The following is a 12460-nucleotide window of genomic DNA, read 5'->3' as shown; positions in this document are numbered from 1 at the left end:
ACACATTCGATATTGGACAGATTCTGGACACAAAAATGACCAAAAACAAATCATATCTGAAGGTTTGGTCACTTTTCTTGACTTAGACCCATTGCCTTTAGTGAAGTAAGAGCACAAGTCAAACTAAATACTGTAATTACCCTGGCTTTTTAAACCGAGAGGGTATAAATTGCCAGAAATATCTCAAAATAAGTCTGATAAGCTTGAAGTCGGTTGAAATAAGGGAGCTCAGACAAAATATGTGATTTGAACTGTCTGTGTTGATGTATGTATGAGAATCAAATGTATTATTCTTTACATTTTTAATAATCTCACAGCTCCCTTTTACCACTCTTTTATTTATACTGGTAAACACCGAACAGAAACAACAGCGAAATCAAGAGCCAATGTCCCGTGTCCATGTCATGTGATTATCGTTCCTCTTACAGCGACGACTTCATTTACAATGGTTGTCATCGGCGACGAGATGAAGTTATAAGTAAAAAATATGGAAAATAACGTTTAAGTCTCGAGTCTGCAGATCTGATCCGCGAATACCATTCTGCTCCTGTCAGGTTTTTGGGAGTTGTGCTGTTCAAATCGGAGGCGACAGAAGAACTTTATGTAATTACGTGATAAAACGTCTGGGTCAAACCGGAGGGCAGTATCAGGCTGTGCCACAAAATGCTGCATTGTACTGTGTGTGGATAGGGGGCGCTGTCTCTACATTCTGTTTCGCCTCTGGGATGGAAGCAGAGTCCCAAACCAGCGGCAGGTTTTTAAGACGCCAGCGCCGTGAGGAGAGCTGGAGAGTCTGTCCTGAAGAGGAGGGTCTATAATACAGCCAGTCCAGATATACAGGGCTCACAAACTGCTTACATGGAGTCGATTTATACATTGCTGTGCCTTTAGATCATTATAAAGAAGATTTTAGGTTATTATGTAGAAAACAAAAGAGAAACATTCCTTTAAACCCTACAGCGCTCCTCAGCCCAGTCTTGAGGGGCCCAGGGGGGGCCCAGGGGATCATAGCGTGCTCTCCAGAAGCCACTCGGACCTGGAGCGCGAGCTGTGGCCGCGCTGACTGTTTGAGTTGATCTGGGGCAGATCTCCGCTCATGGACAGGCTGCGTTTGGAGCGCAGGCTGCCTCCTGCTTTGGCGTACGCCACATAGCAACGGTCTGTGTAGGAGTCTGCATTCAGAGAGTGTCTGCGGTGCACCCTCACGCCCCCTGCAGGCACAGTCATGTACTGTTGCTGGTGAGGCCGCGGGCCCCTGGGCGGTCCAGTCCATTTGAGGGACTGTCCCACAGCAGTGGGGGCCAGCAGCGGCGCCCTCTTCAGCTCGGAGGAGTTGTTCCGGTTCATGTTATCCAGCTCCAGAGGCTCTGAGGGTTTGGGCGCCGAGCGCTTGAGCCGCGGAGCGCCGGGAGACGCCGGGTGCCAGCTGTGACTCGCCGCAGATGAGGAGACGGTGCAGTCCGGCACCGTGGGCTTCAGCGGGGCCACGGAGGACTGTTTGGACAGGACAATGGAGGAAGGCTTAGAGGGAGCAACAGCAGAAGGCTTCGGGGCGACCACAGCCGGCCTCTGTTTGACCGGCTCTGGAGGGGGCAGGGCCACTCGCAGACACTCCTTGTCGTTCTTCTCGGGGCGCAGCGCCTGTTTGGACACAGACTTGGGGAGTCCACAGCCCTGCAGCTGCCCGTCACTGCTGAGCGAGCGGATGTCCCCCATCTCCAGAGCCTGAGGACGCAGCAGCACAAGGATCAGACAAGTTCAATCATTTCACTTATCAACCGCTTGTTTCAAACAGACCTTGTCTACGTCTCCATGGTTACACACACGGTAACGCACAATGAGGAAGATGATGAAGGCCAGAACAGAGGCCACAATGATCCCTCCGATGATGACCACGATGGTGCCGCCCAGAAACTGCGACTGCATGAAGTGGCAGCGCAGATACTGCGGCTCGGTGCTGAAGTGGACGCAGCCGATGACTCGCGTGGCGGTCAGTGATGTCACCTGGTCGTCGTAAATGGCCAGAACACACAGGTCGTACTGAGTTCCAGCCGCCAAGTTATTCACCAGGATGTTCTTACTGCTCGGAGGGATCATCCTGAGGGAGAGGCACAGGTCAAACATTAGGTTTACTGTAACTAAACATTTATATGGACAAACAAACTCTTCATTCACATTCAATAGGTTTCCAGAAAAGTCACATTTTCATTTACTTTTTAACAATTCTCAAAAGGCCTTAGATTTCCACTGGAGGAATTGGCTGCCTCTGAACATGGCAAACCCTGAATATTCAAGCCTGTTTTGGCACCTGACGACCACTCGACCACATGTGAGTAACATCAGAGTCATTTCCTTTGACGAAACGATGGCAGCGGAAAAGATACAGGATTCACAGTGACATCGCCATGGCAATTAACAACTGAATACAAAATATGATATCTTTTGAACGGGAACACCTCCTCAAACATCACATGAAACAAGAAGCTGAAAGCCATGACAGATCGTATCAAATACAGTTTTGGTTCGTTATCACAAATCCTGAGCTTGTGCACTCATTGTTCTGCCGGAGAGTTCGCTGTGTGCTTGTTTCCATGGAGATGTTGGAATGTTTCACAGGACGGCATTATAGAGACAAACACGTGACCACCAAAACGCGGTCTGATGACAGAACTGCTTGTTGAAGAGACAATCAGGGCCGGCCCAGCCTATAAGCGAACTAAGCAGCCGCGTAGGGCCCCGAGGCTTTAATAGGGCCCCCAATCTGGCAACCCGTTTTATGCGAAGTGCAAGCGCAGCGTGCGCCACTAGTGTAGTAGCGCTGCTGGCGCGGCAGCGCACACAGCGGTAACATAACGCACAAACCGCATTTATTTGTAATGACAATCTGGCAACCAAGACACCAAACCTGCGCTGATTGTGCGCGAGCAGATCGAGAGCAAAACATAAACACAACACAACGTGGTCCCTGCGTGGTCCTCATGTCATGTCCAGAGGAATATATTCCCCCGAAGCCGAAAAACGAAAGAAGAAACTTCTTGACGATGTAAAGAAACTGCAAACTCAACAACACTCTCCAGGTATTGAACTTCTCTTACAAAGAGACGGTTAATGCTGCTGTTTGAAACAACACGATTCTGTCACGTTAGTTCGCTCAGGCTGGAGGCGACGAGAGCTCTGCACCGCGCATAATAATATGTCTGAATGAAAGATAATAAGCTTCACATTTACACCAGCCCCGTAGTGTTAGCTGCAGGTGAGGCCGGTGAGGGGCCTCTATGCCCCGGTCACTAGAGGCGGAGATCCGGTCCGGACGAGCGCTGTCTCGTCCAGAACCTCTGACGTGAGACTTTGGAGTGAACAGTGTGCGGCCCCTGTCCCGGGCCCCTGTCCCGGGCCCCTGTCCCGGGCCCCTGTCCCGGGCCCCTGTGCAGCCTCAGTCAGAGATGAGCGGGTTTGAGTTTGCGTCTCTCTCTCTCACATCACCATGTGTGAGATCAATCGTGACTCGTGATGTCTGTTTGACTTTGACTTCTTAACTTGCAATAAGAGGAACGTAAAGGTTTATGCACGTAAGGTCCATCAGCCAATCACATCGCATCATTGTTTCATGCAGGAGTCCAGTGTGTGATGTTCTGATCAGAACAAACATTTATATTGTAATTCACTTTTAATAGAGCAATAAAACATTTCAATTTATTTAAAAAGCATCATTAGACTATTTGTTATAAATTATAATAAATTGATAGTGAAAAATAACCAGACATATTATGATTATGTCTGTTATAGAATAATACTATATATTTTTATATAAAAGTGGCAAAGTTGCAGAAACACAGTCTCTTCACTATAGCTAGTTTTGGACCTTCACTTCTTGTTCTGTTCATTCTCTGGGAATAACATGTTTGCACTGTTTTATCAGTGTTAATTGTTAATCAAGCAATGCTTATGCCATTTGTTTAATTTAATATAACTTGTTTTGTCACTTTGGCAAGAAGGAACAGTTGGGAGCTGTAAAAGATAAATTAGTAAGGATAACAATATATTACTTTTACATTTTCAGTTAAAATGAATCAATTTGACCATAATTATTTTTCATAGCCAATACTGTATTGAGTAATTAAGTACACTAATGTATTAATAACTGGCTTCAGTCATTTTCTCCTGGCACAGTTTCATCACATCATCATTTTATAGCATAACAACCTCAACATTTTACTCTTACTTTAGCCGGCTGAAAATGCAGCAGAAGACCCAAAAAAGGTCTGAAAATTTCTGGGGGAGGGCCCCCCAGACCCCCCTGTTCATTAATTTAAACTAATGTGCTAATGTGGCTGTAGACCCTTAACGCCCACAAATACGCCCAAAAACATATCTGGGATGTGTGTTATTTGTACAGGGAGTAAAGATGATGTCAGCGGAATACCAAGTTGCATTGTGGGATTTAAGTTATCAATATTTGAGCTTGTGAGGTGTTGAGAATAAACTAACTGGCAAACAGATGCCCTGACGTTCTGGTGCGCTTTGTTTGCGTTGAAGAAAGTTCCCATATGTGAATTGTTTACTGACAATGGCAATAAAACTGATTCTGATGACGTGGTGAGGGGCCCCCAAAAATGTTTTCGCTTAGGGCCCCCTGAAGGCTTGGGCCGGCCCTGGAGACAATGTTATGATGGCTAAAAGCTCAGAGAAGTACATGTGGAGACGTGAGTACATGCAAGTATTTCTACAGGAAGGTACTAAGAAACTGCGTATTTATACATAAAAAGCTAAGGTACTAACGGCGTATTTATACATCAAAAACTAAGGCACTAACGGCGTATTTATACATAAAAAACTAAGGCACTAAAGGCGTATTTATACATAAAAAACTAGACTAGACTCTTCAAATCTTCATATTCTGCTAGATCGTTGCTGTTGTCCCATATCAGATCTTATCATCTGAACTAATTAGTCGACTGAGACGTCATCGACCGACTTAACGACTCCAGAAGCCGCTCCACGCATGACGCCCGCTACAGTCCGTGTTCGCGATCATGTAAAGCAGATCCGTGACACGCCTGTAGCTGTAACGTGCAGTAGATTAGCGCGCGGAGGCTAATCTGATTACGCGGTTTATTGTTTGGTTTGAATGGAATGACACGAGGGGGCTTAAGTCTGTCTGGGGCGCGCTCCTCTCGTCATCGCTCATTAGACAGATAAAGGTTGGGACGCGGGACCTCGGGTTTAAACACTTTGAGCGCTGCTGTTTTTAGTCGTGTGCGACGATTTGATCACATTTATCACAGATCGAGACGCGACAGACGCTTTAAGAAGATGAGCAAGAGCAAACTGAAATCATGAAATCAGTGATTAAAAATGGAAAGGATGAAAATATGTCACACATGGAACCCAGAATAAACCAGGACTAAACAAGGACTAAACCAAGACTAAACCAGGACTAAATTAGGACTAAACCAGGTCTAAACCAGGACTGACCCGGAACTAAACCGGGAGCAAACAAGGACTGAACTAGGACTAAACCAGGACTAAACCAGGTCTAAACCAGGTCTAAACCAGGACTAAACCAGGACTAAATCGGGACTAAACCGGGACTAAACCAGGAGCAAACAAGGACTGAACTAGGACTAAACCAGGACTAAACCAGGACTAAACCAGGACTAAACCAGGACTAAACTAGGACTAAACCAGGACTGACCCAGAACTAAACCGGGAGAAAACAAGGACTGAACTAGGATTAAACCAGATCTAAACCAGGTCTGAACCAGATCTAAACCAGGACTAAATCGGGACTAAACCGGGACTAAACCAGGAGCAAACAAGGACTAAACCAGGTCTAAACCAGGACTAAATTAGGACTAAACCAGGTCTTAACCAGGACTGACCCGGAACTAAACCGGGAGCAAACAAGGACTGAACTAGGACTAAACCAGGACTAAACCAGGTCTAAACCAGGACTAAATCGGGACTAAACCAAGACTAAACCAAGACTAAACCAGGACTAAACAAGGACTAAACCAGGAGTAAACCAGGGCTAAACCAGGTCTAAACTAGGACTAAACCAGGACTAAACCAGGACTAAATCGGGACTAAACTGGGACTAAACCAGGACTGAACTAGGACTAAACCAGGAGTAAACCAGGAGTAAACCAGGAGTAAACCAGGACTAAACCAGGACTGGGTGCACGGTGGCAAAGGCGGTTAGCGCACTTGCCTCGCAAGAAGGAGATCATGGGTTGTCCTGCATGTTCTCCCTGTGTTACCGTGGGTTCTCTCCGGGTTCTCCGGATGTACCTATGTTCCCTGTACCTATGTTCTTCAGTACCTATGTTCCCAGTACCTATGTTCCCTGTACCTATGTTCCCAGTACCTATGTTCCCTGTGCCTATGTTCCCAGTACCTATGTTCCCAGTACCTATGTTCCCTGTACCTATGTTCCCAGTACCTATGTTCCCCTGTACCTATGTTCCCAGTACCTATGTTCCCAGTACCTATGTTCCCTGTACCTATGTTCCCAGTACCTATGTTCCCAGTACCTATGTTCCCTGTACCTATGTTCCCCTGTACCTATGTTCCCAGTACCTATGTTCCACTGTACCTATGTTCCCAGTACCTATGTTCCCAGTACCTATGTTCCCTGTACCTATGTTCCCTGTACCTATGTTCCCAGTACCTATGTTCCCAGTACCTATGTTCCCAGTACCTATGTTCCCAGTACCTATGTTCTTCAGTACCTATGTTCCCCAGTACCTATGTTCCCTGTACTTATGTTCCCAGTACCTATGTTCCCCAGTACCTATGTTCCCTGTGCCTATATATGTTCCCTGTGCCTATGTTCCCAGTACCTATGTTCCCAGTACCTATGTTCCCAGTACCTATGTTCCCTGTACCTATGTTCCCAGTACCTATGTTCCCTGTGCCTATGTTCCCAGTACCTATGTTCCCAGTACCTATGTTCCCTGTACCTATGTTCCCAGTACCTATGTTCCCCTGTACCTATGTTCCCAGTACCTATGTTCCCAGTACCTATGTTCCCTGTACCTATGTTCCCAGTACCTATGTTCCCAGTACCTATGTTCCCTGTACCTATGTTCCCCTGTACCTATGTTCCCAGTACCTATGTTCCACTGTACCTATGTTCCCAGTACCTATGTTCCCAGTACCTATGTTCCCTGTACCTATGTTCCCTGTACCTATGTTCCCAGTACCTATGTTCCCAGTACCTATGTTCCCAGTACCTATGTTCCCAGTACCTATGTTCTTCAGTACCTATGTTCCCAGTACCTATGTTCCCTGTACTTATGTTCCCAGTACCTATGTTCCCCAGTACCTATGTTCCCTGTGCCTATATATGTTCCCTGTGCCTATGTTCCCAGTACCTATGTTCCCTGTACCTATGTTCCCCTGTACCTATGTTCCCAGTACCTATGTTCCCAGTACCTATGTTCCCAGTACCTATGTTCCCAGTACCTATGTTCTTCAGTACCTATGTTCTTCAGTACCTATGTTCCCAGTACCTATGTTCTTCAGTACCTATGTTCTTCAGTACCTATGTTCTTCAGTACCTATGTTCCCAGTACCTATGTTCCCAGTACCTATGTTCCCAGTACCTATGTTCCCAGTACCTATGTTCTTCAGTACCTATGTTCCCAGTACCTATGTTCTTCAGTACCTAACATGGGTACCGGGGAACACAGGCCTGTCCCGTTCCCCCTCCACATGAGAGACTCTCGGGGCTTTAGCATACGTAAACAGATTTGAGTGGCGCTTCAGCCTCTGACGCGCGTTTTCCTTCGTCTCTGGCCTGTGTCCGGTGCAGATTGCGTCGAGGAATTGTTTTAAAGGTTTAGCCCTCTGTAAACGATCCGCGCGGCCTTTGGGGGGATTACACAGGGTCAGGCACGGCCCATTAGTGTGTGTGATGCTAAACACGTTACAGCGACATGCTAAACGCTAATGCCCGGAAAGAATCTGCACACGACTAAATGTCCTGGATGTTTTTTCACTGGATTTATTTACAGTTCAGATGTAAGACGGAGGAATAAATTGCAACCGTTTTTTTCCCAGCTGGCAATGGTATTTATTCAGATTTTGTTTTTAGGATTAGTTATATTAGTTATATAGTATTAGAAAATGTACTAATCCCTTATTATTCTGGTTTTGGTGCACTATATTCCTTCCTTTTTGCATAAATAGATGTAGAATTGCGGTTTAAAAAGCGTGTGCTGTCCATTTTATACCCGCTCAAAACAGAAATAAAAGATTTCCTTTAAACGTAACGCAGTCACAGGATATGAAAGGAGAGATGACTTTATGGTAATCGTCTTGAGTCTGAATTATTCATTGTAATACTTCACACTTCACTTGCGGACACAGGAAGAAGACTCAGTAATATCACCTGCTCTTAAAGGAGGGCGTTTGTTTCCCAACGGGACGGTTTCAAGATGCAACGCCCTGAACATGTTTGCCTCGCACGTCAGTCAGAGGACAGGAAGTCACGTCACGTCCCGCCGGTCTAGTTTTCTTTTAGGCCCGACCAAGTCTTTGTTTAGTCTCCTGCGCATGTCGCCTGTGTGCGTTCTCAATGGCGTGTCGCACATTGATGACATCACACAGGGATTCCGTTTGAAAACCAAAGAAGTCCTCCAAACCTGCTCCATATAAAACTGTGTAACTAAACTCTCTGGCGTTTTACCTGACGACGTTCTAACCTTTAAAGCACGTGTTGAGCAATGAATCTAGAAATGAAGACCGGCTTTTACTTTTGGAACGAGTTATGTGTCTCTTTTAACGCTAAAAAGATGCTCGGTGCGGCAGCGATACATGTTTATTTACAAGAGTCTCTGCGCCCCCAGTATATTTGTGCATCAACAATAAACAGATGGACAGTTTCTCTCGCTGTCCTGTTCTGTACAAAGTGTTCGGAATATTCTGCTCCCTCAACGTGAAATAACGTACAAAAGGTCTGGAAACTACAAGAACCGATTTCAATAGGTCGGTTTTAAAGGTTTGTTGTGTTTTTCCCCTCCACTTTAGACACACGTGTGACTCAAACACAATTGTATTTCAGATTTTACTAAACATTTTGCATGTTTGTCCCCAGTTTGTGACCATCTTGGTAAAGTTTATAATTGTACTTCCACGTTGGACATTGGCAGCAAATATGGCATAAGTAGAGGTCATTTCACAACTGTTACCTAGCAACCAGACTGTAAACAAGAGCCAACATCCACATAAATGACTCAACAGTTATAACAGTTATTTGACACACGGTAATACCATATAACACCTTTATTTTGCTGAATTATGGTTTAAACTGTCGAAAAGTGTGTCAGTTATGTGTAAACTGTTTCGGAACGTCGCACGTTGATGACATCACAGAGGGATTCAGCTCTACTTCTTGTCATTTTAATGTTTTTTTTGTTTTTTTCTGAAGTAAAACTGTGATAAATAGTCAGCACAGGTTCTATCCTAACAAACTAAGTCATAATTATAAAAACAGGAGAACCTTGACATGGACTTTAATCTTTTTAATCCGTTTTCTACCGTTTCCGTTGTTGTTCCATTTGTAAATGTACACAGTTTGAAATAAATAATAATGCTGATCAAGGCTGTCACTAATGATTATTTACTCTTCTTATTTTTTCAATAGAGCCTCAGAAAATGCAAATGTTGTCAGTTGAAAATACTTGAATATTTAGGGATTAACATGTTTGTGGAGGCGGTCTCAAACAAGTAATAGCACTATCCGCCATTTGAGGATCGTGCGTTTGGATATTTCGTTCAAATTCGACGTGGCCCTGACCTACGCGTGATGACTAAGCGTGATGTCACTTCCGGGTGGTTCCTCACCTGTAAACCAGCGAATCGTCGTACGTCCCGTTGTACTGGATCTGGAACATCCTGATCCCCGGTATGATCCGCTGGAAGTTGAATTTGACGAGCGCCGAGGAGGACGTGGCCTCGGCGATGACCACTTTCTTCTCCTGGCCGGTCTTGGCGCTGCCCAGAGGCACGTTGCTCGGCTCCGATCCGGTCTTGGTCACCGTGGCGATGTCGGAGGACCCCGGGTCAGGCTCCCGGTCCACGGCGGTGCTGTTGGTGATGTGCGGTAGCTTGTCGATGACCAGGTCCACCGTCTGCTGGGCCTCGCCCGCCGGGTTGGACGCGACGCACGTGAAGGAGCCTGAAAGACACGGAAGACAACGCTGTTAAATATGAAAATAGTATACATTAAAAGTATTTGTTGGGTGTCGTATCACGTAAACTTGACAAATTTTATTAATTTTAGCCTTTTTGTTTCTGTGAAATTTTAAAGGTGAAAAAATTTCACCTTCTTAAAACTAGAAACATACACTTGTTTTAAGCTTTGTTTAAATGATCAGCCAGTGCAGTAAGGGAATGTTACTGATCAAGATTTTTTTTTAATAAGCTTAAAAATCTGACTTATTTAGTGTTTATTTAGTAGAAAAGTCAGATTTTTTTTTTTGGTCCAGATTTGAGTGAATAAACTTGATTCGATTTATGAAATTTGCAGTGAAGACAATATTGTTCAATCAGAAAACATGTAATGTTTATGTCAGCTTTTTCCATTTAACGATTTTAGATTTTCAGATGATCTACTGTATTTAAAGGTGCACTTGAGTAACTTTGTGGTGCTTTAGTAGAAAAAGCTTCAGTTGTAGTCATCTGGACTCAGTTTGAAAAAATAGACGTTTCGACTCTCATCCAAGAGTCATTGTCAATACAAGCTTTTTCTAAGTTCTATGTTGAAGCTTTTTCTACTATGGAACACGCCTGGACGAATGAGGGATTACACCGACATATTTCCAAGAATTTGTGGCGCTTGTCTTTTTGGAGGTTGTATTTATTTTCCTGGAATGTTCCACAGTATGGCATTGAACCACCGGGCCAAGTTACAGGTCGGATCTATGGAGAGGCGTACAGAGGACAGTAAAAAGGCTCTGTCTTTTTCCCCCTTCTTGTTTTTCATTCAAAAACACAAGATCGATGCGTTTAGTGCCATATTGTGAAACATTCGAGGCCAAACAGTAACATCTCCATGGAGACAAGCAGATGACGGACCTCCCACCCCAAAAGTTACAAAGTGGACATTTAAATAAGCATGTTCATTAAAGGTGCCGTACCTGATTTTTACTGCCTTAAAAACAGAATTAGTTAATTTAAAAGTGTTTCTCACTTTTGCTAACGCGTTCTGAGCCTCCTAATTAGTTGTGATGAAGGCCAGAGAGCAAACCTAACAGCACGCTAACCCCACATGTTCTGCTATAAACGCTCTGTAATTAGATGCGCACGGCACATGACGGTCTCATTTTCACCCTGAGCGCTGCTTTTACACCGTCTTTGTGCTGGGGCAAAGCAGATTTTACTTTAACACATGAAAAAAGTAACATATTTCAAAAGTAATGTGTTTACCCATCGGGTCACAGTTTCTTTTTGTTGTTTTGAGTAATTTATGACTAGTTTAGAATAGATTAATATGAATTTAACCTATTTTCAAAAGCTTAGATTATCTGCATTTCTTTTTGCATTTGATATTCATTTATTCGCCATTTGAAGTTAAAAACCACGTTGGAGAGAATTCAAAGTGCCCTGCAAAACATTAAAGACAATGAGTTACAGATACTTAAGTTTAACTGAAACAAACTGAATTCAAGATACATTTTTGGGCTCTAATGGAACGGAACGGCACTAAATAAGGTAGAGAGTGTGAAAAGGACATTCGACTTGTAAGTTACCCCGCCACGCGACAGTGCAGCGTTCTCATCATCTCAACTCGCTTTTGTGCAGTAAAATTGTCATCAGTGCCCTTCCTGCGCTTCGCCCCAGCTCAGACTCGGCAGAAGATTAAATATGGCCAGTAAATAACGTGAGAAGAGACGCCCCAGACACAGCCTTGTCCTTGAGGGCGACAAAAGTTTTCGATCATTCAAGCGGCTGTAAACTTCATCAGTCCACAAATACCACACGTCTTTAGCCCGTGTGGCAAACACCTCGTTCTGCTCCGTCAATAAGGAGGAGGACCTCGCAAACAGACCAGGGTCCTTGAAACTAAGCAGAATATTATAATCTTACACCGCGCGCGCCGAGAATAGCGCTGTAAGGTATGTTTAATCTGGGTGCTCGGTTTTGTTTTACGTGCAGTTTTCTTACTCCGCGGCCGACATCCTCAAACCTCCTCTGTGTTTTTAAAGATCATTCACCTTCGCCCGACTGAGCTTTGTTTGGTTGTTCTGTGCACACTCTTCTCTTTTAAAGTCATTTGTATAATTGTTATCTGTGTTTTGGTTTCTGTAAAGCGCTTTGACTTCGTGTTCACATCGTGCTCTACAAATAAACTTGTCTTCTGATGTCAGGACTCAAACTGCCTTCGCTACAGTTAAAGAAAACCAGCTTCGACATCAGCTGCTGCTATTGTCGGCCAGTTGTAAACAGCTTCACG

The 12460-nt window shown here is 44.5% G+C and overlaps 1 protein-coding gene across 1 annotated transcript in view; it reads right to left on the bottom strand.

Annotated features, from left to right (window-relative positions):
• Positions 1–318: 318 nt before the first annotated feature.
• lrfn5b (leucine rich repeat and fibronectin type III domain containing 5b) overlaps positions 319–12460 on the bottom strand; it is a 62530-nt gene continuing 50388 nt past the window's right edge. Inside the window, exons 4-6 of the mRNA XM_072440069.1 lie at positions 9850–10183; positions 1798–2098; positions 319–1725 (exon numbers count right to left, since the gene is read on the bottom strand). Of these exons, the coding sequence (XP_072296170.1) occupies positions 1006–1725; positions 1798–2098; positions 9850–10183 (1355 nt within the window). The 3' untranslated portion in view covers positions 319–1005. The remainder of the gene's footprint in view (positions 1726–1797; positions 2099–9849; positions 10184–12460) is intronic.

This window comes from Eucyclogobius newberryi, unplaced genomic scaffold, assembly GCF_026437365.1.
Source record: "Eucyclogobius newberryi isolate DKJ021-1_F unplaced genomic scaffold, fEucNew1.0.hap1 SCAF_1, whole genome shotgun sequence".
NCBI classification, from domain to species: Eukaryota; Metazoa; Chordata; class Actinopteri; order Gobiiformes; family Gobiidae; genus Eucyclogobius; species Eucyclogobius newberryi.
The sequence above is the reverse complement of the archived record's forward strand: the minus strand, read 5'-3'. Positions and strand labels throughout refer to the sequence as shown.